This window comes from Chinchilla lanigera, unplaced genomic scaffold (assembly GCF_000276665.1).
Source record: "Chinchilla lanigera isolate Chin_1 unplaced genomic scaffold, ChiLan1.0 scaffold00019, whole genome shotgun sequence".
Lineage (NCBI taxonomy): Eukaryota > Metazoa > Chordata > Mammalia > Rodentia > Chinchillidae > Chinchilla > Chinchilla lanigera.
The window spans coordinates 9,081,056-9,105,850 of NW_004955420.1; the positions used below are offsets into that span (position 1 = coordinate 9,081,056).

The 24,795-nt window shown below is 36.9% G+C and overlaps 1 protein-coding gene and 1 long non-coding RNA gene across 11 annotated transcripts in view; one reads left to right on the plus strand and one right to left on the minus strand.

The window, feature by feature from the left end:
* Positions 1 to 24,795, minus strand: part of Pex5l (peroxisomal biogenesis factor 5-like) — a 221,911-nt gene that overhangs the window by 156,657 nt on the left and 40,459 nt on the right. For 5 of the 10 annotated variants that reach the window (XM_005383054.2, XM_005383053.2, XM_005383051.2 and 2 more), the window contains exons 1-2: positions 8,618 to 8,777; positions 7,160 to 7,231 (exon numbers count right to left, since the gene is read on the minus strand). The exons of 2 other annotated variants lie outside the window; for them this stretch is intronic. In XM_005383054.2, the coding sequence (XP_005383111.1) occupies positions 7,160 to 7,231; positions 8,618 to 8,710 (165 nt within the window). In that variant the 5' untranslated portion in view covers positions 8,711 to 8,777. Of the gene's footprint in view, positions 1 to 7,159; positions 7,232 to 8,617; positions 8,778 to 9,466; positions 9,702 to 24,795 lie in introns of those variants that run through there. 3 more of the 10 variants (XM_013513609.1, XM_013513606.1, XM_005383056.1) reach the window with 3 other exon arrangements.
* On the plus strand, positions 9,791 to 13,208 carry LOC106148395. Its single transcript, XR_001233809.1, has 3 exons — positions 9,791 to 9,828; positions 11,100 to 11,164; positions 12,595 to 13,208. It is a non-coding gene; the product is annotated as an uncharacterized LOC106148395 (long non-coding RNA).

Sequence of the window (24,795 nt, forward strand, 5' to 3'; positions counted from 1 at the left end):
AAATAAATAAAACTTGTGTTTTAAACAAACATAAAAGTTCACAAAGCTGTACCCCAAGGGCTGTGCACACACTCAGGTTGTTTTGGTTGAATACACACCATCTAAACATTTAAAAAGTGATTGTAAACATTTAAAAACAAAAGTAGCAGATTGTGCGTCTTGAAAAAAATTGTATGGTTAGTAACTGGAGCCCATTGGCAGCAAGATGGCAACCAGCAGGTGGTGGTAGTTCTGCCCCCTCCAGGGGGGCCAGCTTGCTCCAAGGAGGCACTGTCCTCATCCTATTTCTCTCCCACAGCCTGCTACTCTGATTTCTGCACCTGGCTGATCAGAGGAGGCATTTGTATCTGTGACCCCAGAAAGGCTACACTGTTTTGAATCATTATATCTTAGCTCTCCCAAATCCAAGGGGATCCCTCAGCAAATCAATCTATGAGGATTACAATCAACTCTCATAAAGTGCCCGGTGTTTATAAAGCACAGATTATCTGCCATGTACTTGGCTAGACATTCATATTCAGAAACTTCTTTGTTCTGTGCTGTACTTTAAGCAGATATGGTTCTTTCTTTCTTTTTAGGCAGTGTCAGCTTGGAGTGGATGGTTAATTTTCCCAAGGTCATACAGTTACTATGTGGCCATGCCCTGCTCTCATGCAGATTGCTCGCTGTAAGGGTTTGGATCTCACCCACTGTGTAGAAATAGCAGGCACACATTCGGCACTACGTTTACAATCCTGAGCACATGGCATGGCAAGGGGCCTGGCACCACTGAAAATGTCGTAGACTAAAGTATCTGCTTGTGTCTCACACAAGGCACATGGAATTCTCAGGAGTAAGCTGGTGGAAATAATCAAAGTGAAGATGTCATGATAGAGCAACAATTTCCAACTCACCACACAGGACATGTAAGTTACTGGTGGAAGGAGTATCAGACAGAACAGTGGTGGCCCTGGATTTTACTGCTGGCACGGGAGGCTAAGTGGGACACATGGCTCTCCAAGGAAGAATCCCCATTTGAGCCTTACATAGACACTGGATCCAGATGGTATTATGCTATCGTACATATAAAGAAGTGGAAACTTAGAGAATTTACATTGCTTACTCCAAACTTTTCTTCTTAGTAAGTAACCAAGCCAGACTAGAAACTAGGACATTAGATCTCTCCTTTGGCCCTCTTGCCTGCCTCTGTGTCATTCTATGAAGAGTGACCCTCTACATTTTCTGGTCAAATACTGTCAGACTTCAGAAACCTGTGAGAAGATTCTGAAATGAAGATATTAAATTTTCCCTTTGTGTTTTCCCCAGGGCCAGTGATGTTTAGGGGTACCAATACACTCAACTGAAATGTGTGGATGTAAACAAACAAATATGTGAATTTATATGATAAGTTTATAAGGAAAACACATGTAAGATATTTTGCATTACTGCGCCTTTCCCCCCCCCAAATTATTGGTAACTTGAAATTATTTTTTATAATCCTTGGTACAAATGGGAAATATTTAGGAACAAAATACAGGTGATTCACTTTTCACTCCAGCAAGTTTTCTCTTTGACCAAATGAGACACTTTTCCCACTCCTTGTACAATATTTATTGATGATAAATAAGTTTGCAGACAAGATGGAATTGAGCTGATTATAGTAGTGAGTCTTGGTATAAACTAATGCTGATTTCAGACAAATAGCAAATAAATCTGGTTTCTTTTTATTTATCCATTTCCCATCAATCAGTCTTTTGTGAGGAAATTGCCATGGACCTTATGTCTACCGAGTGTATCTGAGGCCAACTGCATAACATGCTGTGTCCTCTCAGTGTCACAGATACCACATTTCAACATCTCCAGGTTGTTTCCTTTCTGCGGGTCTGGAGTGGGTTTCTGTTCTTGCTGACCAAGTAACAGAGTTCCGAGAAGACACCCAGGGAGATGGTTATGCATGATACCAAGTCACAGCTTTGACTTCGTAATTTTTTCACGTAAATGGGATCTGAATAGTTTAAATTAAGTCACCATATTGGTGTGGCTGAGAAAGCAATGGCCAGATGGTGCTCAGTACAACAAGGCAGTGACACGTATTATCCTCATCCTTTTTACTATTTATGAGACTGGAACTTGAGTCCGATTGCTTGGATGGTACCAGAACTATGGTGTCTGTTAGCACCAGAAAGAAGCTGGGTGTCTTTCCAGTTAACCTGTTTTCCTTGCTCCTCCATTTTTATTTCATGTTGGCCTTTATTTCCTTTTAGGATTGATTCCCACAATGACCACTGGGATAGAAGTGCCATCCTATGCAATTGCTCATGAACTGTTGGAGACACAGGGGGTGGCTATACCTTGTCTCTTCTTTTGCTTTAGAAAAAGATCACAGAAGTTTTAATGTCCAGAGCTTTCTGCTCAAGCTTCTCTTATCAGTTTGCTTGGAAACATTTTGGGCTCGTACATTGTCTCTTCCCATGGTGCTTCTCTCAGGCCTGTCATAAGCCCTCCTTTAGAAGACTGAAAGGAAAGGGAAGTGGTCATCAAAAACCACCTTCTAGCCCTAATTTTATACATGCTTATTTGCAAGGGCATCTCTCTCTTCACAATGCCCAGGGACAATGGGGAAGTAAACAGTTAAGAAGTGTTTGTGGAGAAGTTTGTCCCTGTGAGGGTTCCATAATTAAATCATGGCCAGTTATAGTAAGTACCAGTAGATGGTTATTTTGTATAATTAGGGCACTGAGGCAAAGAAGTTTCTTAACCCATTTACAGGATGACCAGCAATGGGTAATGGTGCAGAGTTCTGTGGAGGTGACAGCAACAGCATCAGATGACATCAGGAGAGGGAGCTGGCTTCCTGTGTTCTGTGTACCTAACCAGAGACCCAGGCAACTCCATTCATCTTTCTAGATCTCAAAGTCCTGCTTACTGAAGTAGGGGGGGTGGGAGGGAGTGGGGGGCTGGCTAGCTAATTAAAATAACACACTACTTATACTTTATAAAGGACTTTTATATATTTTATCTCAGATAAACTCTCGGAAATAGGAAGAACACAGTATTATGTTACAAAGAAGGGAACTGAACTCACGTTCAGGATCACACGGCTACCACATGGAATTCAGCTGTGCAGCAATCTTGAGTCTTTAAAGGAGATTTTGGTTGTAAATGGATGTGGTTTTCTTAATTTCAGTATCATTAGGTTGGATGTCTTTGAACTCTCTGTTTTAGATTTCTAGACAATGCCCAGGTAAAGAACATTAATCATGAGTCTTATACATTTTGTTCCTCTTTATGACTGCATTAGTTATTTTCTCTGATCATGACTCTTGATATGAGATCTGGAACCAGTAACACTAGCCAAGGAGTCAGAAATGCAAGTCCTCAGGTCTCAATCTGTGTTACAGCAAGTCCTCCAGGGGAATCTGAGACAGCCAAAGCTTGGAAACTACGGCTCTGACATAGGCACATTTGTTCCCCTTGTAGCTAGCTGATATTTGACATTTCCTCACCTTACTGCAAGGAAGGATGCATAGCTACAACTTTGAGTTCTATAACCAACTGGATCCTCAGCATCCAATTTATTCAGTGCTTGAATTTGTACTTTTATCTTTCACATAGTCCTAATATTCTATAATTTTAGGTCTATCTTTGTTACCTTTTTAAAGTCTGTCTGGAACTTGAAAACATTTGAGAAAAAGATATCTAGATCCATCATATAATGAACCTTGAGTTAAAAAGCCACAACAATTTAAAATAGAAAGAACTTATTATTTATTCAATGTGGCTAATATTTTAAATTCTGTAATAAAGATACTTGGCCATCTACTCCTCAGTCTGCATCCCCAAAATGTCTAATTTCAGGAGATTTTTGTTCACGTCAGAATTATTTCTAAACAAGACTGTCCTCTGCTCCAATCAGGAAAGAATATTTTCACATTAAAGTGATCAAAAATATACATTTAAAATTCCTTCTTTAATATTTATTCAGAAGCCAAATATGTATTTGTTAATTATATATATATATTATTTATATGTCAAATATCTGAGTTTTAAGGGTATTAACATTTTTAAAAAAATTTTATTTTTTAATTTCTTCTTCTTTGTTTTCCAGTATCGGGAATCAAACTTACAACCTTGCACTTGCCAGGCAGGCGCTGTGCCACTGAGCTAAATCCCCAGCCCCGGGTATTAACATTTTAATTTAACACATTTTCTTTGATTACTTTCCTATGTTTGAAGTTTGAAAATTCTGAGAATTTCTGTGGAAAATATGACCTATGATCCTAATGTGATATGCATAAATGACTCTGTGTGTACATGTGTATGCATATATATATTTATATATATGATATGGCACCTATTATTTTAGGACTTCAATACAAATTTAAGAATTCTCTGGGATGTTTTTATATGCTTTACAGATAAGTTTTGCCAATAAAATTTCATACAGCATCACGACATTGGCTTTCAAAGCAATGCTAAACATTTCCAAAATACATTCCTTTTTTGCATGTGGAAATAACACAGAATTATATTTTGCTCCCTTGGATGAAAGCAGCCGGGGAGAACAAACTCCATATTACCATGTACTGTTTTTATATTAATTTGCTTACTTAAGCAAGATTATGGGCTTTCTTTGGAAGTACAAGACTTGCAAATCATATGACTGATAAAACAGCATATAGCTTATACAGCATTTGTAGAATGACAGCGTCTGAGTGATGGATTTAATGAGATAAGGCAACTTCTGCCCATCACAGCACTCCCAATTATTTTATTTATCTTCCTTAGAATTTATTTTGGCATCACTTCCTGAAAAAGCTACTAGCAATTATATAAAGACTGACCAACAAATTTCTACCATGTTTTTGAAAAGACATAGATTAAACATAAAGATTCTTGACAAAATAATATGTAATGCTAAAGAGTTTTAACTTTATTATACATCGACAATTCACATATGTATCAATTCATCTCATGCATATAAAACCTCATATCTATCAAATGAAGCAATATCTCATTTCTGGAAAGCAATTTTTTTGCATGCATAGGCACACCTAGATCCATACCTCTTAAACTGAGGAGTGTTTTTATAGGTTCATAAACAATAGTTACGTGTTTTCCCAAATGTTGTACTTTAAGGTATGAACGTTGTCATTCTTTCAATCTAGGATTTGCTTGCAACAACACCAACAAATCCTCCCAAACAGGGAAGGACTTCTCTCCCTGCCAACAACCACCACCGAAGCCAACTCATATTCACAATTACTCATTTTCTGAAACATGTTTTGACATGAAAGTCTCCGCAAAGCTGGGTCACTGCCAAGTGGTACTACCTTGCCCAGCAACCCTGGAAGAATTGTAATAACTGGAGGCAAACGATGGCTCTGAAGAAACTGGGTCATTCGATCCTGTAAGGAAAGTGTTGTTTTCAGATGAAGAAGGACAGTTGCTTCTTCTTCCTCTTTTATTTTTTTCCTAAGATTCCCTAACAGTTAATAAAATATGTTTAGTCACAAGAACATAAAGTTTCTAAAAGTTACCATGAGAAAAAAAGAACCCTGACTTCCTTGGTCTTTCCACTCCAATTACCTCAATGTATAGTTTTGTAGCTGTCTGAACACCAAAATTTTGGTAAAATACAAATATTTAGCAAAAACAATAACAAAAGCAAAGAAAGTAAAATCTCTGAGGAGGAAGACAGTAAAGAAGAAAAAAGAATTCATCTTCTACATGATTGAAGAAGAAATAAAAGCAATTTTTCTTTTAATAGAGAAATATATATATTTGTGTTCTCATAAAATACTCACATACAATTTATATTTTGCTAGTTTATTGACCAGGTTGGTCCAGTTAATGGGTAGGATCAGCAGGAGATACACACTGTAAACCCCAACTAATCTGGCAAAATAATAATTAATAGTTTAATGGAGTACTGGGGGCCCAGTACCACTTACTTTATTAACTAAGCTAACTAAGCTAAACTCAAATAGGACACTGAGTAGCAAAACACAGGGCCAAGTCCACACATTCCCCTGTCGACTGAGGAGCAAGAGTGGTGATAAGGCAGGAAAAACCCGCAGGCAGTTTGAGTAAACCCCGTAGGACTGTACATTCTGCACCTCCAAGGAGATGGGTTTTGGACTGTTTTTCCCTAGAAAACCATGTTAGTCGCCTTCATTATTCCAAGTCTACCAAACAAATCCCTAAATCACTTTCTTCTGGCCACTATCTTCTGGTGATCATTCCCCTTTTTGTCAGAAATTTACAATGGTTCTTTTAACGCAGTCACCATGATGCAAAATGAACTGAATGATTAGGGAATTGTCCAAACGCAATGAGATGGGCTTCTGTAAATTACTGACTGCTTTCTTTCTAATCCTTCATCTACTCAGATCCTTTTGAATTATCGCTCTCTCAGCACCTGAGCTGACATCATCCTCAGATTCAGCAGCGCTTATACATCAAATAGCTGTGCAGTTATCTTGCCTCCTTGATAATTAACAAAGATGTCAAGGGCTAGTGCCAATTCAGTGTCACGGGATGGATGCTGTCCACTACCTGGTAGGTCATTGTTTATGGTCTGTTAAGCAGTTTTCATTTCCCCTTATGGGCCCATTTAACAACCAGGCTAGAGGTTTCTCAAATTATGAGCAGTACTACAGACTGTTAAATGGCCTCTTCTCTGTGTTTTTAAAATTTACTGTAGATAATCTGAGAAAGTAAATTGGACAAAATTTACATTTAGAGTTTTCAAATTTTCAGTGCTTTTTTTCTTCCTCCCTCTAAATCATATCCATTGTTTTACAAGATACTTTAATGGTAGTGTTTCACATTTTCAAAATACCATTTTCTCTTGTTCTTATTTAAATCTTTTTTCCCAACCAAATAAATTATCATTGTTGTTTTGATTCATTTTACCAAATAGAGCCTTTTTAATTTTCCAGAAGTTTTCTTATCTTGTTCTAGCTTTGTTTCTTATCATTTTTACATACAGAACATGAGAAACAGGTAGGGTTACAGACATGATGGGGAAAACTTAGTTGCTCCCAAAATCTGTCTCATTACACAGGCCTCATAGCAGGCTAAAGCAGCTGTCAAAGAAGAGTTGAACATCCAGAGGGCTTAGATTGTAAAAAATCGACAATGCAACAATAGAAAATGTATGTAAGCATTCACTTACCTGCTTTTGATCAACAATTATTTCGAGGTCTTCATCACAGCTTAGTTTTCCATATCCTTGTTCTTTACTTTTCTTGTGAAAGAATAATTTTAAATGATCATTTAGTTTCTTTCCATTAACAGTCTTAATTCTTACTTAACATATTTAGAAGATAAATGTTCACTAGTCATGATGCCTTATTCTCTATGTCAGTCTCTCAGGTACAATAGATGTTTTTACTTTTAAATTACTACCTTATCATTATTCATTTTTCCTCCTTAGATCCTGTCATCCAAATAACTTTTTGCCAATATTCTTATACTTTTCACTTATTCTATAGTTTCAGAAAAGATTCCTTAACACTTTGAGGTAAGTAAGTAACTCTTTGAAGAACCCTACTGTATTTTTTTAAGGACTGAAACTTCATTGAGAATTACACTATACTTAAGGGTGAGACTATGAAATATCTTACTTTAACGCCTTATCTATGTTTAAGAATAAGAGAGGTATTACGCAACTCAAAAGTGTTCACATTGTCAATATTATAACTTTTAAAAGATACGATAAACTTCAAAATTAGGTAGCTTAAAAGTTAAAAGAACACAGACCATCTTTAAAAATATACTCTATTAGCACTTTGCTATTACTGTATTTATTACTGGTCCCAATGACCACTCCCCATCCCCCTCTGCCGCAAGACCTATAATTGTACATTGTTAGAAAAGGACATTGATCGTGGCAACTATTTTATAGATGTGTTACAGGAGAATGGTGATATGTCTGAGTCCTTTTCCTCCCGCCAGTACAACAGCTGATGAGAATACTAGAAATGTCATAAATCTTTTATACCAAAACAAATGGAAAATAAAAATAATTATAGGTTAGCTGTATCCAAGTTTAAAACAATAAGTCCTTGCTGTAGATATCAACCACAGCAGCTACAATTAGTAACAAAAAATATTTCTTACACTTTAGTGTGCATGGTACGATCCCTATTTCATTAGGGAAAGAGATATATTCTTCAGTGACCATGATATAAATCTTCTTAACACTGTGGGACACAATTCTTACTTGCTTTTTTCTAATATTTCAAAAACTGAATTTACATATTTTATTTCTCCCAAACAGAGCACCTATTTTTGTGGGTTTTTTCCTGTAATAAAGAAATTTCTGAATCTTCAAGTATTAGTATGCATAAATAAAATAAAAATTCTCATTCATACATTAATGAACTTAGCCACTTAGAACAGAACAGATGGCCACAGTATTTCTCTCTATTATTATTGTTGTCCTCATTTGAGGCTCCATTTCAGGATTGATAAAAAACAAAAAGAACAAGGTTGGTTTCACTCAAGCTGACTTCCTATCTTTTTGCTTTTGTATCCTTTTAGTCCACTGGTTGCCATCAGATATTGTCCAGAGACCCTCTAATGCAAAACCTTTAGAAATGCCTTTCCAAATATTGATCTGTATACGTACCAAGTAGCTCATTTGCATGACCCGATTTCTGGACAAAAGGACATTAAGTAGAGATGGAATGTGAGTCCTTCCATCCATTTCAGTGTGAGACATCCCAGAATTCTTTGCAACAGCGGCAGTGGCTTCATTGCCAGAACTTGCTGACCAGAGAACCACAGATCTTGCCCAGGAACAGTATTAATAATGTACAACAATAATTGAAGTATTCCTGAATCATTGTCTTGACTTTGTAAACATTGTGAAATTTCTGGCTAGCACAGAAGTCTGAAATGAAAATTTCTTTTCCTATAGAATTTTTATCTATGCATTTTAATGCTTCCTGACTACTTCCTCCAGTGGTTTTAAAAAAAAATCCCCATCTATTACTTATTACATAATTTTTGTACTTAACCCCTTGCCTATGGACTATGCAGCCTCCTTGTCATAAAAGCTCTTAATTTTCCCTGTTTAACTCACTGCTTCAGAATTTCTCCACAATAACTGCTAATAGATATAATAATGTCAGTACTCAGAGAGCATAATTCAAAATTTCAATTTCTGCCAACATCAAATTCCACCCTTCGAATTTAATCTCAACTCCTTATCTCATTTACTAACAAATTTCCTGAGAAGAGGCTAGGTAAGGGAAGGAGATTATGGTCCCCAACTAAATAGAAGTTGGCATTTTGTAAGAGTGGGAGGAGGCATTTAGAGCTCTGATTTTTGTACTTAAGCCCCTAAACTCCAAACAGCACACAACAGAACACAGAGCCAGAAGTCTTACAGTTTTACTTTAGAATTAAGCAATATTTTCTAGTTTACCTCATAACCCCAGGGGATTAATCCTTTTCTAAGCCAGTAGTCACTCACTTACTGCTTATTTCTAGTGCGAGCATAATCCTCTTTCAAGCACTCAGCTGCCCACTTTGACTGTTTAGATCAGCCAGCCCAGGCAGGGATCTTCAGCTCTCCTCCCTCCTCCCAGCTGGGAAGCCCTGTCTTCTATCTATGCACTTTTGACAAGCACAAGCAGCAAGTCCAGAGCTTCTGCGTGGTCTTTCATATTAGCCAAAGGACTGAGCTAGAAGGAGGAAGAAAGCTAATCTCTGCACTGTCCAAGTGTGAGGGGGCAGGGCTTCTGTGGGAGGAGAAGCCAGAGGGTAGTACTTCCTGTGCTCCTCCCACCTCCCTGGCAGGACACTGGAGCTGAGGATTTCAACTGAGTCAAAGAGGTTAGAGCCCTCTCTGTCCCAGCTTTAGCAAACTGCCTGCTCCCTGCTGATTTTACGCACTATTCACTTTTCAGCTGGGGGCGGAGGGGGAGCATCTGTGTAAGGAGCTAGGATGGTGAACACTTTATGATGGGAGAAGGGAAAGAGAAGGAAAACAGTCACCATTTGCTGACAGTGCCTTGCTCCCTGTAAGAAGCTTTCAGCTCAGGATAGCCGCCCAATCTCTGAAACCCCAAGTACTACAGTATCTCCCCGCTGTCCATGCTAGTCTGAATTCTGACTAATCAGATAGAGAATGATCTAGTTCTCTGTTAGTGTTGGTAACTTTAAATACTATTCAATTAGATCCGTAGTTTTCTTAACGTCGAGCCTCCCCAGGAACTTTTGCTGTCTAGACTTTTGCCTCTCTTTTGAATCCCATCCACCTCCTCCTTCCTGCCCCTTTTTTCTTTCTCCCACATAAGTAGAATAGAAAAATAGGTTTAAATCATTGGATTCAGATAAGTCATTTTACTTGGGGATTACAGGAAAATCATGCCATGGCTGCAGATACAGAATGTACTACACAGAAAAATTTAGCAAGGAGATTAACAGCAACAAAATATGATGGCATAGAGACTTAAAAAATAAGGTAATGTGTTCATCTCAGAATATGAGTGTATCAGAAACTTAGAGTTTAATTGAAATGTACTAGTTTTATATGAATTGAATTCAAAGGATTCTTCATACCCACTAGGAATGGAATATATATGTATATAATTTTGAGAGGAAGTAAATACTTGATTTAGGCAATCATACAAATTAGCACCAATTGCCACTTTTGCCTAGCTGTAGATGTCAAAATAAATGTAAAGGTTGAAGGTGTCATATAAATACTGCATAACTGTGTATTATTACTTATTCAGTATTGCAGTGAGGTTGTATATTAGACACGAATTTACTAAAGCAAATGTCATACCCAGAATATATAATAAAGCTGCAGGAAGGAAAGGCCTTCCTACTGTCCTCAGTGTTTTCAGAATTCAATTCCTATCTTGTTTTCCCAAACTTCACCTGCTTCTCCAACTACTTTCCTTCCTACAGCCTGAAAACTTGCTCAGAGATTTCCTCCTGCCTGTGTCATCCTAAAGACTTTATTCTCTCTTCTCTCTTCACTGTTAAACTTGAAAGAATGGACTGTACTCACTAGGAACAGGTCCTTACTTTGTTTCCCTTTTTAAACCAGTCACATTCTGGATGCATCACTAAACTCTGCTGCAGTCTTTCCTTAGAGCAAATTGAACAAAGCATCAGTGAGAAGGTGGAGGATTGGGAAAGAAGATAACATGTTGACAAGGTATTTATTGAGGTTGTGGTGTCTTTGGAAAACTCATCCAAGTGGGAAGACCCAGTCCACCAATGGATATACGGATCCATATTACGAAGAGAGCTGAGGACAAGGCACATGGATTCGTGGGGATAATTAAAATTACAGGAGTGAATGAGCCTATTAAAGAAGCAAATGTAGAGATACAAGAGATGAGGACTGAAGTCAGAATGAGCAGAAGAAAAAAACTCAGTAAAGGAGGAGGAAGAGGAGTGGCTGGAAGTATAGAAGGAAAACTAATGGAATACGGTCAAAGAAAAGAGACTATTAGCTGGTTTCAAATGGTGACAAGAAGCTAAAGAAGGAGACAAATGTGACTTCTCCTGTGTTTGACTTGGAAATTGTGAGTGACTGGGATAGATGTGGTGAAGTGGAAGCCAGGTCAAATTACTGAATATGTTGTTAAGAGAGAGTGAAGGTAGTCAGAAAAGACGCATTTTTCCCTTAGGAAGCTTGAAAAGAGAAAGAAGGAGTAAAAAATTGCAGCTCACAGACAAAAGATGGGAAAAATACTGGAAAAGATAGGTTTTTTTTCCCTTCTTCTTTGTATAAAGGTCTTGAGCATGTTTATAGTTTAAGAAGAGGAAACTAGTTTTTATATTCCAACTCCCCACAAAGAATGTAAACATTATGTATTGCAAACATGAACAAAAAATATAAAAAAGGGAATCAAGAGATGGATAGGGGGGCGAGGAAGGGAAAGGAGGTGAGAAAAAGGAATTGGGTATATTATGTATATATAGCAATTCTTCACAAAGGATGTAAAGATCATGTACTAAAAATATTTACTAATAAAACAGTGCAAACACAGATACCATAGAAGAAGGAGTGATAATTCATAAAGCATCAGAGTAAGAGAATAAACTCTTTGGGGAAAAAATTGTTTTTCTTTTAAAATTTATAATTGTGTGGTGTATCTTTGTAGAAAAACAATCTAGAAGAACATATACCAAATACTAAATCTTTTTCTCTGGGAGGATGGATTATACCTTTTTCTTTATACAGAGGAGTACTTTTTGAAACAAAAGTGAATTTCTTTCATAATTAAAAAAGGAAACAAAATATGATTGCTTAAGAGACCCATAAGATTGCCATAGAACAGATTCATTTAAAGTCTACTTTGCAGAAAAAAAGATCAGGTCAGGGTTTTACTCTTCCTTTGTTATGTTTCCGGGAATAAAGTGTTTTTTGTTATTTTTTTTAATGTAGAGATTCATGATGTAGTTATTGCTCGTGTCCCTGGTGGCAACTGTGGTAGGAAAGTGGAATGAGTTGTTTATTGCATTAATATGCCCCATTTCCTCTAGACTCTCCCTTGTAATATTAAACTTCTCAGATCTTTGACAACATTTTAGTCCCACATTCCTTTTTTCTCCCTGCATAACTTGTTTTTATTCAAGATCCACAGTGTCACACGCACCCCTGCTGCGGGAGCCAAAGAAACAAGGAAAACAGAAAACAAGAAGTGAAGGAGAAGAATGTGCTTCTTCCAAAGGTCCTAGAAGAAGAGCTGGAGAATTTCCGCATTTTTAGGGCATAATCTTGGATGAAACTTTCAAGTAGAAAGTAACTGGCCAGTTAACAAGATAATTGCCAAATCTCCAACTTTTCTTATGTGTGTGGGAAATCAACTTTCTGAAGGGTAAATGTCACTGTTACGAAGAATCCTCGGCAGAAAGCCTTGTTAAATCTGGCGTTTAAAAAAGGAACACTTCCATTTTTCTTTTTAAAAAAACATTTGCAGCTCCTCCTCCCCGCAACACACCCATCCCGCCCCGCAATGTGTTCATACTCTGGTAAGACAGAGGGAGCCATAGGGTTCACTCTTTGGTGCTGGGTTAGGTGTGAGCAAACAATCCCTACAGTCAACAAACACAGTTCTAAAGGTGTACTGTTAGGGGAGAAGAAATAACGGAGAACAAATGTAATATGCCATTAAACTACATTTTAAAGCACTTGCATAAATCTGGATATTTAGTATTTTTAAAGACTAAATGTAATTGGGTAAATAGATATTCCAAGTTACTTACTAGCTGGGTAATGAAATAGTGGTGCACAACATAATTTTGCCATCATCATGCCAGCTTTTTTATCTTTAAGGTGGCTCTTGGTCTACAAGATAATTAACATAAAAATGCTTAAAAATATTTGTATTTTCCAAAATAAGAATTCTCTAACACAGTTATCCATTAAATCAATCTCTTGCTATTCTGCAATGACATTTTCTTAAGTATACAAATTCAGTTTTAGGTGTGGACCTTTTTGAATCGCTTTTCCAGGATTTTATCATAGAAAATTCCAAATAAACTGTAAAGTTAAAATAACTTTACTGTGTGACCTTGCAGTACTACCTAGATTCTACCACTAACCTCTTATTATACAGTACTTGCTTTTGTCTTATCTATCCCTCTATCTGCTGTGACATATTTTTGAAGCATAGTTCACACTCTCACATTTCTATACCTTCTTCCCTTCAAGGTTTTATTTGAATTAATTTTAAAAACTCAGAAAAGCAAAATCATTGCTTTAATCAGCTCTCAGAGTAAGTACATTAAGTGGTCAGGATCCATACTTTTACTTGAGAAGCAAAGCATTAAGTGCCAGTGATAGGTGTTTATTTGTAGGATTAGAAAAGATTTTGGATCAAAGCGCTGGGATTTTTGTAGTTCTTAGTCAAAAGCAAATATCAAATAATTCATTTTTTGGAGACAAATCCATGGTGTAATAGGCAGTTTGAGTTGATATTAATTATCATGTCCTCACTTTTTATATCCTTTGATCATCAGTGTTTTCTGCATATAAGAAAAATAACTTCTCTTTACTACATTATAATTATTTCCCTCTTGCACACAGAAAATATAGTAAGCCTCAGGCCAAAATCAGGATGACTAGCAGCTACTCAGAGGGCTCTTAGTAGATTTAAGGAACAATACTTGGGTTGCATAGTGAGATCAAGTAGGCAGAAAACAAAACTTTTAGGCTTAGCATTACATTATGTCAGATTCAGCAATGTTCTACATTATTAAGAGGTCAGTAAGTAAACTCTCGACCCTCCCTGACCCTCAAAGCCAAACAAAACCACATTCAAAGAAAAAGCAAACAAAAATAATTTTTTGTTACTGAAAATTCTGAGTCCAATTTTTCCTTAATCTGGAAGGTTCTTTCTCCCAAAAATCCCACCATTTTCCCATTCCTTCTAGATTTAGTTTTACCAGGAGCTGTCAGTGCAGTGGTATGGCATGTGATGACTGATACAGATTTTTTTTGCCTGAAGACACTAATAATTGAGAAATTTGGTACTTCTATCTGCCCATCTCTTGGCATTATACAGTCTTGGTGCTATTTGCAAGGCAAGAGGAAACTGACAAGCACTCCCATTTGGTGCTCCTGCATCAGTCGTCATCCACACAAGAGGGTGGGGGTTGTTCATGTAAGGGAAAAGGGAGTCTGAGAGAATGGATTTAGTACTTTGGATTCCCAAATGGTAAGTAAACACCATCACATAAAAATAATCCCCACCCCAGCTACTAAGAAAAGGGCAAACTACATATTCTATATTTTTTGCAGGCTGAGAAAAACAAGAAATAATCCATTTAAAATTAAAACATTGATTGGTGTTCTGCTTCAGCAGAACATTATTTTTTATTCTTATATGCATTGACCCTGTTTGATGGGGGAGAACGTCAGTCTCAAGGCCAGGTGCAAATATTACAAGCTTTTCCTGGGGATCCTGTTCCTTTTCACTGGCAGTCGGCGCACCTGGCTTCCTGCACCTGCTGCTGATTTTTTCAAAAATACAACTGATACGTATATCATGCATCATGGTTTTATGACCTTGTGAAGTAAAACTGCAACCTTTTTAGCTTAGTGAAAGAAAGAAAAACCTGAGTGGCTTCTCTAAATATTTCATATCTTAAATGCGTTATTTCTTTATTTCACACCTTCTCTAAACAGCACGTTTTTGACACGTTGACATACACTTGAGACAAAGTTGTCAGTGAAATTTTTCTTGCGACAAGAGCCAACCCCAAATTTGTACTTCATCTACAAAATTCATGCAGAAAGTTAAAGTTGTTTACCTTTAAGCTACATCTATGTGACTGACAACCCATATTCCTATTATGGCTCAAAATGACTTTTGAGTACTATTATTTTTTCAGATTTTATATGGATCTGCACATAGCCACGACAGCCCAGAATAAATCTCTTCTGTTCCTGAAAGTGCAAACATTTTCCGGAGGTATAAGTCACTCCTCTACTCTCTGGGCTCCCCCTTGGCCTTGAGAACTGCAGGCATCATAACTCAACACTTCAGTTCTGGTCATTTCTGCGTCAGTCTCTCTATGACTTGTTTTGTTCCTTCCTTTTCTCTAATAGTACATAAATTCATGATGACCAAAACGCATGGGCATTTCTGGGTTATTATCCACTTTCTTTATGAATAAGAGCTTCTAAGCTATTATTTGAGGAAGCTTTTCCAGCTCAAGGTGTGTCAGGAGAAAAAAGATCTAGAACCACAGACAGTTTATCCACTAAGCATGTGATAGTCAGTTAATAACAAACAGAGTCCAGAGGATGCCTAGGAAAATCCCAACCATTTATATTCCTTTTGCATAAACATTAACAACTTGATTCATGTAGAAAATATTATTGCTACTGAGTGGAAATATGGTACTGTAGCTTATAATGAAATGCAATGTTTAAATAATTTATACAAAGTACCACCACCAACCAAGTTCAAATACTCTGGGAATCTCTGACTCAAAACAAAAAGAATTTGATGTCTAGAAATTGTGTATTTGAGTTATGAAGGCAAGATTAGTTTAAGAAAATGCAGGATAAGATGTATCACAATGTCAGGCATTCAAGTACCTGATGAATTTATTTAGGATAAGTTACTTTAGTATGAAATGATGGGTGCTTTGCATTGATATGTGATCATGTTTTTATAACTAAGGGTGCTGATTCTAGGATCACCATCACAAAAATGTAACAGAGAGTGGATGACCTTTGATGTTCTGAGGAAATATGTTATACATTACTAGAAAAAATAAGCACTAAGGGCTCAAATATGTGTGCTGTTTTGGTACTTTGTTGAATTTTATAGGCAATTCCAAGATTAAGTTAGCTGATAAAGAAATGTCATTCAAAAAACAAACAGCACTCTTTTATTGCATAATCAGATGAGGGATATATAGCAAACTTCTTGAATATGGTAATTTCATTTTTCCTTGGCACAAGTATGAGTGTGTTTATTTTATTTTTATACTTTAAACATTTTATATATTTTGTACTTTCCAGTAAAATATGTTACTAAAATTTGTATTAATATATCCTACAGATTAAAATATTTTCCATATGATATTTTCATACAAGAGACTTAGGTGTCATCTCTAAGGCAATAATGTGACAGATTTCACTATATTTTGGTATAGTTTACCACTACATTGTAATTTTCTTGAGGTCCTGCACTGTTCCTTCATTCTGGATGTATTTTTGACTGCTTACAATGAGTTTGTTAAATTCTGAGGCTCTGGAGCACACAAGGCTAGTGCAGTAGACCTGTTGGGAACAGAGGTAACGAGATAAGCCTTAATGAAAGCACGAGGTGCTTACAGCAGAGGATGGGGGGCGAAGGATGCAGTGGGACTTTGCCAGGGTTAAGGCCAGGGAAGGTCTTGTTGACGAGGTCCTGGGCTGTGAACGATGAACAGAAGCTGTGCAGATGTGGCCTGGGTGTGGGGTGTGGGGCAGGCATGCAGAAGAGCTGCATAGAAAGGAGGCTAAGAGGCAAGTGTTGGTGAGGCCCTGTGACATCTCAGAGGAGGATGTGGAGGTGGAGCGAAGCGAAGGTTTAGGGAGTGGTGATGCAAGGTGTGGCTGGAGAGGAGGGCAGGCACTTAAGAATCACATGAGAAATCTATTCTGGATCTCAAGGACAGAGGGGAGCCATTGCACGTTTTAAGCAGGAGAGTACATTATGAGATTGGTGCTTTAAGAAGCCCTCTCAGGTTAGGGGTGGGAAATGAGCCGGAGGGAAGAAGACGGGAGGCCAGGAGTGTGGTTGAGAGTTTCTGGTCAGTGCACAGCAGCCAGGAGCCTTTCAAGACACAAGTGGACAGAGACAGCTCACTACACACCAATTGCATAATGACATGCTTAATTCATCACTCTGTATCATAGGATGTCTTTTTCAATACTGGCTGCTATAAAGAGATAAAAACATTCATAATTTCTGAGGGCAGGAATTAAATTTGCAGCAAATAGGCCTACAGTAAACATATACTAGGGACTCAGTTAACTTCATAATACATAAAATGATTTCAGGAGAAATTTAATGACATGAGTAACTAGAGAGGGAGAGAACGCTAAGAGAATAGAACCATACTTAATGAAGGATACATATTTTTGCACACTGCAAAGTCTGAAGGAATATCTAAATGTTTTTGTTGTTTTTTGCTGCTTGACAAAACCAAGTGAGTCTGTTTCAAAACATAGAATGTGAAATTGTTCAGTGCTGTAGAGTATATAGAAGGATTTATTGTGGTTTTTGGATGCCAGTAGCAGGCATTCTCTATGGAAATCCACAAGTTGAACTGAGCGGGGAGTAGAAAATACTGAAGAGAAATGTATTTACGTCAGTGCTTTTGCAGTATCCTCAAACCTAATGAGTTTTTAAAATAACTGAGATGCCACATTTAATGGCTGCTATTGTGTGAGTGCTTAAAGAACTAAGTAGTTGCTTCCATTGTATTTTACTTATTTTTATGTTGTCATAGGATAAAACTTTATGGGGGGGGCCTGAATAAAATAAAGTGGAGCAAGGGAGAGTTGGCTGTAATATTCATCTTCTCACTTAAAATTTGAAGATTCTTGCTTCTTTTTGTTTTTTTGTGGGTACCAGGAACCAAACTCAGGACCTTGTGCTTGCCAGGCGGCGCTTATGCCACTGAGCTATATAACTGACTCTAGAGTCTTGCTTCTTAGGAGGTGCTCTTTTATTAATTTAAGGAATTAATTACAGGTTATATAAGAGACATTGAAGGATCCTGAGATTCTTGTCAGCGCACCTCAGAGCTGCCGAATGGTCACACCATCACAGAGTAGAGATGATCATCGGCAGGCAGTCTTCTTCCAGCTGTGATTCTAGTCTTTGAATTTGTACCTCTTTTTTTTTTATCCACTTAAGGAATCTAATTCCAAATCTCAGATGCTTCCCTTATGGAGATGTTCACAAAATTTTAGAAGAACCATTAGAAAAACTTCGTGGACAATAGAGAGTAGAAAAATTCTAGTGGTGAAGAGCGTGAAGCTCGTATTAACCTGAGAGCACTGCAAGGGCTCCATGGAAGACTCTTCTTGCAATGTCTGATTAATGCCCCAGAGTGACCAATTAGTTGTTAATATAGTATAGAGTGACAGAAGAATGGTGGATACTCACTAACTACAAGTGCATTTTTGGAAGTAAATCAGATTTGGACAAAGAGCCTTTAAAACTTCCTGCATTTTTGTAAGATGATCCTGGATAGGTGAGTATGGGGCTCAAGGGGACATGAAGCAGGGCTTTAACAAGAAACGGCTTGGCTAGTGTCATGCCTCAAACAGGAAAAAGTTTTTAACAATCCTAGTACAATACCTCCTCCTTAAAATAAACACCAAGTGTGCCTGTCACATTGTAGGTACTCAATGTATGGCTTTTTAAGAACAAATTTCCTTTATAATGAAAAAGAACGTGTTATTCCCATCACTCTTAGCCTCTTTCACTGATTCTTGATACTACTACAAAGAAAAGTTAGATACAACTGCTTTCAAATTACAGTATTTATACTCAGACACACATATGTACACACAAAGGCATATATACATCTATTAATGTATGCATGTGTACATATATGCATATATTAATACATACATATGTATGTATGACATGTAGTTGTAGTATAAATAACAACTGACTCTTTTTACTCAACAGTATAGTGTGAATACCTTTTTATGTTAATATATATCCATATCTTACCAAAATTTATGTGACATTAACAGTTTTTGTCAAGAAAGCTTAAGAAATTTTGCAAAATATCAGAATAAAGAATCCACTTAACATCAAAGGATGATAATAGTACATAAGTATTGTCTATAGAGCTCTGGTAGTTCCTGAGAATACTGTAGGGGTCTGATGAACTGAAAACTTTGTATAGTAGTACTAAGTTGCTTGTCTTTTTCACTGTGTTGATATTTGCACTGATGTTGCAGAAGCACCGTTAGTCAAACTATTGGCACCGGAGCACAAATTAAGGTGCTGACACCAAACTGTACTAGCTGGGCACTGAAATAGACATTTGAAAATAATATAATATCATTTGTACTTGGCAGGTTGGCTGGCATATGAACTATATTTACTCAAACAAGAATCTGATATGTTTTCCCCTGAAAATAAATGAAAAGAACCATTCATCTGAAAGCCAAAATTCATGCTTTCAACAGAAATTAGTTTCGGAAAATTTGTGTCTGACACTGTGCACTTGATAATTTCTTTCCAATAGTGTTAGCGGTACTATTAATGAAGTATTTTTGATATTATGTGATGAAGTATGCAAAATTGGAAGATGAACCAATATGTTCCAAATACCTGAATGTCTACCATGTTACAAAGTCATCTGCAAGTTAAAGATACACTCAAAGTGTAAGGCAGATTGATGAATTTTAACATAAAAGTACACAAAGTTCATTGACAGGGCTTCAGATTTCACTTTGCCATTAATTTTTAAGTAATAATATTTGCAACTTTTGATGCAGTATCAAAGAATATCCACAATTATCTGAAAAGGCTACTAAAATGCTCTTTTTCAAGTGTAAATTTGTATAAGGATGATTCTCTTCACATTTCAAAGGAAAAAAAATACAGCAACAGATTAAGTGCTGAGGCAGATATGAGAATCTAATTTTTCTTATGAAGCTGTTCTATTAGATTTGCAAAACTGTAAAACAATGCCAAACTTCTTATTGGAATTTCTTGAAATTTGAGATTTTTTTTAAAAAAGACAAAAACTTTGCTTGTGTTAATATACCATGAGTTTGTTATTGCTGTTTTTAATGAACTCTTGTGTAAGAAGTTAATTTTCTTCATTTTCTTTTCTAATAGTAAATACTGGCAGATATAATCCACATAAACAAGAGCTCTTTGGGGTCTTCAATGTTTTTAAAATGTGCAGAGGTCCTTAGACAAATGTTTGAAACCACTGCTCTACTAGACAGAACGCAAACTTATCCTGAGGTAGTAGAAAAACTGCCTTTGAAAAATAAGTCCTTATTTTCTCTCTTAAAAATCACAAAGTCTATTTATTTCATTTAGATTCTGATGAACAATTCTATAATAGGCCAGGTCAAAAATTATCCAATTAACCTTATGATAGATAGCTCTACGTTATTTGTGTGTGCTTGAATTACATTTAATGATAATAGCTTTAAAGTTTGCAAATAGTGTAATTATCACAAGCAATTCCATAAAGGTAGGTGTTGAACTTCTCAGTTCCAGCTAAGGAAATAGATTCTAAGAGAAGAAAAGTACTTTGTCCGGGAAGTGCTAGGGCACCCAATCAAATTTAGGTTTGTTGATGATGCTTTTATACTCCGTTTTCATCTTTGGGTGGAAAAAAATGAGCCTTTTGTTTTTCACCAACATAGACAAAGCAGTTCAGCTATTGTCTAATAGATATAAGGGCTTGGGTAATGAGATACTTTTTGGATTTAGGTGTAGCCCTTGATTTCTGCCAGGCCATTATGATGTAAGAAATGTGGGGAATAATATATTCCAAAGCACTTTAAAGTAGTGCTTAGTACATAATAGTCTTTGTTGTTATTACTTTTTCTCCTTATCATAGCAATGCAAACCTGCACATAGCCAGACTAGTTTTGTTTTCATCTAACTCTTAGTCTAATGTGAAAGTGCTCAGACCATTAGGGAGAACTGGATGAATGGCATATGAAAGAGTTCAGAACAATGGAAGGGCTGAACAACAACAGAAGTGCAGACTTTTCCAGGCTGGAAGCCAAAGATCATTCTATATATAGTGTTGACCTACACCTCAGCTCTGTAATCACATTTAGAGGTGACTGGGTAGGTCAATAGATCGCTCTTCTGCTTGCATCAACTGGCCCAAACTAGCTATGAGTGGCTGCCACCTCCAATGACTTCTGCCCTGTCCCTACCTGAGCCACTTAAAAAGTCTTGAGAATCCAGACAAGACCATACCATCTCAGCTTCAAACCTTCCTCCCACATTTTCCTACTTTGGGTCTTACCGGCTTCACAGATGGCTGGAGCTTTTCTCTGCCCAGTTCTTTCGGAATGACAGTCATCCGTTTGGATGACTCACTTGGACTAGATTCACCCTTTCTACCTCACTTTGGTTCCACTCAATTGCACACAAGGCAACCTGCTGCTGGTCTGGGCTTTTGGGTCCCCTTTGTAGCAGCAGGAGGATTTGGCACTAGGAGGAAAGGGGGCCCTCAGTGTGAAAGGAGAGTCAGGTTTGCTAGAGGCTTGTGCCGGAGCTAGGCTGGTTAGTTTTGATTGGGTATGGGGGACGGAGATGAGCCAAGTTCTGGAAGCTGAGGGAGGAAAGATAGATGCTGGATAAAGACTTTACATATTCCATAATATTTAACTCTCACAATAATACCAAAGTTCGTTTATGTTTTTCCTGGTTTTCAAATAAGTAAAGAGAAAATCTTAAAGGTTAGTAGTCTTTTCAGGGTTATGTCCAAGGTCAAACAATCTATAAGTGACAGAATGGCATCAGCACCGGAGATCTGACCCCAAAAGTTGGATTGTTTTCAGCCCAGGTCCCTACTTCCAGCATATTTCCATTTGATTAAAAGCTGGGATGATACAATGCAAAATTGATGAACCAAAAGAAGGGAAAAAAGTCAATGCTTCTTTAGTATTTTTTTAGATATAAATATCCAGTTTGGAAACACAGTGGAGTAGTAAGAAGTGAGTCCCTAAGGTCAGATGCTTGAGTCGACGCCAACTCTAGCCGTACTGACTTGGGCTAATTAACCCTTTAGCTCTAAGTTTTCTCACTTAAGAATAATAGCAGTACCTATCTTCTTGAGTTGTTGAGGAAAAGCAATTTAAATACATGTAAAGTGATTAGAACAATGTTTGGCACATTTAATAACACTCAGTAAACATTATTAGTTGGTATTCTTCTTTCTCTCCCTCCCTCTCTGCATCCATCCCTCTCTCACTCCCTACCAACCTCAATCTTCTTAACAAGTAGACAGTGCGTATAACCACCAAACTATCTTTCTAGCAAGACGAAGACGCACCAAAGATGGCTCAGAAACTAAATCATGAAGTTTAAAGACAAAAAATTACTGGGATTTAAAAATAGACTGTGGTGAGAAGCAATCTTGCTGTGTCAACTTTTAGAATGCTGCTCTGAGAAAATCCAGCAGAGCTTTATTTTAAGAAGACCCTGAATGGCTTTGCTGCAGTACATGGATATATCAGAGCATCCCCTTGATGGTTTGCTTTCCTGTGAGCCTAAACAGAACTATGAAGAGTGCTGGCCTCGCCAACCCTCCTACCTTCAACCTCACAGAAAGCCAACCACACCAGACTCAAGAGTGGCTGTCAAGTAACTGGAGCGGAACCCCAGCAGGGAGCCTCTGTGGCTGCCTCTTTAGAAGTTCCCTGCTTTGTTAAACCTCCTTTGAACAAAGTAGTTTTTTATAGTGCATTTCAGGCATTCTGCAAAATATTAAGGATACAAAAAAAGCTACAGATAGTGAATTTGGAAAGTAGGTAGCAAAGAACTTTGGTCTGTGTCACTGTCTGGGTTCTAGCCCTGTCTTTTTTTTTTTTTTTTTTTTTAATCACTTTTTTGTTATGGACTTGTCATTTCCAGTGTTTTGAGCTCAGTTCACCCATTTGTGAGGGTTTGTGCTGCATGATTTTTAACACTGCTGATTCTGTGATTTCTTTTTTTCACTATCAGGAAGTCAATTAATTAGTACTTTTGTGCGATTAAGAAAGAATAACATTATTAATTAAAGCAAGAAGCTAACCTTGATAAAACATTCAAATACATAAATCATTAATTGAAAATACTGAGGGGGATTTAGTGTCTTCTTCAGGCTACTACAGCACTTTCCCCATATTGTGAAACTTGATATTCTCTGTAACCAACAGAAACAGCAGCAACACACCTGAATCTTTACGCCAGCACAATAAGCAGAAATAGGTGAAACTGGATGTGTAAATGTGTTTCACAAGAAAGACGGTGCTGATGCTCGATTGGTTTTAGGTGTGTTAATTCCTTCAGTAATAGGAATCAAGCAGCAAAGTGTGGAATTCAGGAAGGCAGTGAAAAGTGAAGGCACAAATGTAGTCAGGGGTTCTCAGGTAAATCGCCTGAAAGAAGGTGTCAACAAGAAGATTAGAATTGCCAGGGTTTGGCAAGTTGGTGATTTTATAGAAATGAACTTGGATATATATTCCTTGCACTAGTTTAGAAGATTCTTTACTGAAAAACTAGTAAAATGCCATTATCAGGTTAAAACTTTAAAGCTCAAGTGTGTATGTGTGTATCTATCTATCATCTATCTATCTATCATCTATCTATCATCTATCTATCTATCTATCTATCTATCTATCTATCTATCTATCTATCATCTATCTATCTATCTATCTATATATGTGTTATATATAAACATCACAAACATTGGGGACAGATAGACTTGGTATCCCTTATCTAGCACTCATCTTGAAGCTCACTGAATAGTCTTGTCCTTATCATCCAATCGTTCCCTTCATTTATTGAATTTCTAATATATCTCAGTAACTGCCTAATGTTCAAGAGACATGGAAAAATTTCCAAAAATTTCCAAAAATTTCCAAAAATTTCCAAAAATTTCCCATTCCACCATATCATCATGAGATAACAGTTATTTTAGAATTGTTCCTGGTCACTGGGGTTTTTAAAAAATGTAGTCAAATAAATTTTAGATTTATTACTAAGTAGGTATTTTTTGTTTGAAAATGTAACCATCAAGGTTTAAATAAACTTCTAATTTCTGTGGTACTTAGATTTATATACTGCATGCAATATAAAATGGCACAAATATTTTACATTAGAGTAGCATGTTAGTGTTTGCTACATTACTAATCTGTTTAATACTTATTGAGTATCTACAGCCATTTTATTCTCATAGTTCTATGACATTTATTATTTATGATGAATACAAACATATTCTAAGGATTCTGCATATATGAAAACTTTATTATTTTAGTAGTACAAATGAAGATATTGAGGAAAAGGAGTTTAAGTAGCTTTCTTAAGAAGGAGCCATGGTTTAATTACATATGAATGCTCAGGTTCCATTTCCAGAGATCCTAGTACAATTGGTTTGGGCTAGGCGTGGACACCAGTATTTCTTTTGAAAAGTAATTACTTTCACAAAATGCTCTGGGTGATTTGCTAAAGGTTGAAATTATCTGGGCAAAACTAGTACCCCCCCACCCCAGGCTAGTAGCTTACAATCAAAACAACTGCATTTCTCACTGATGTGGGAAATGATTCAATTTTGGGGAAATGT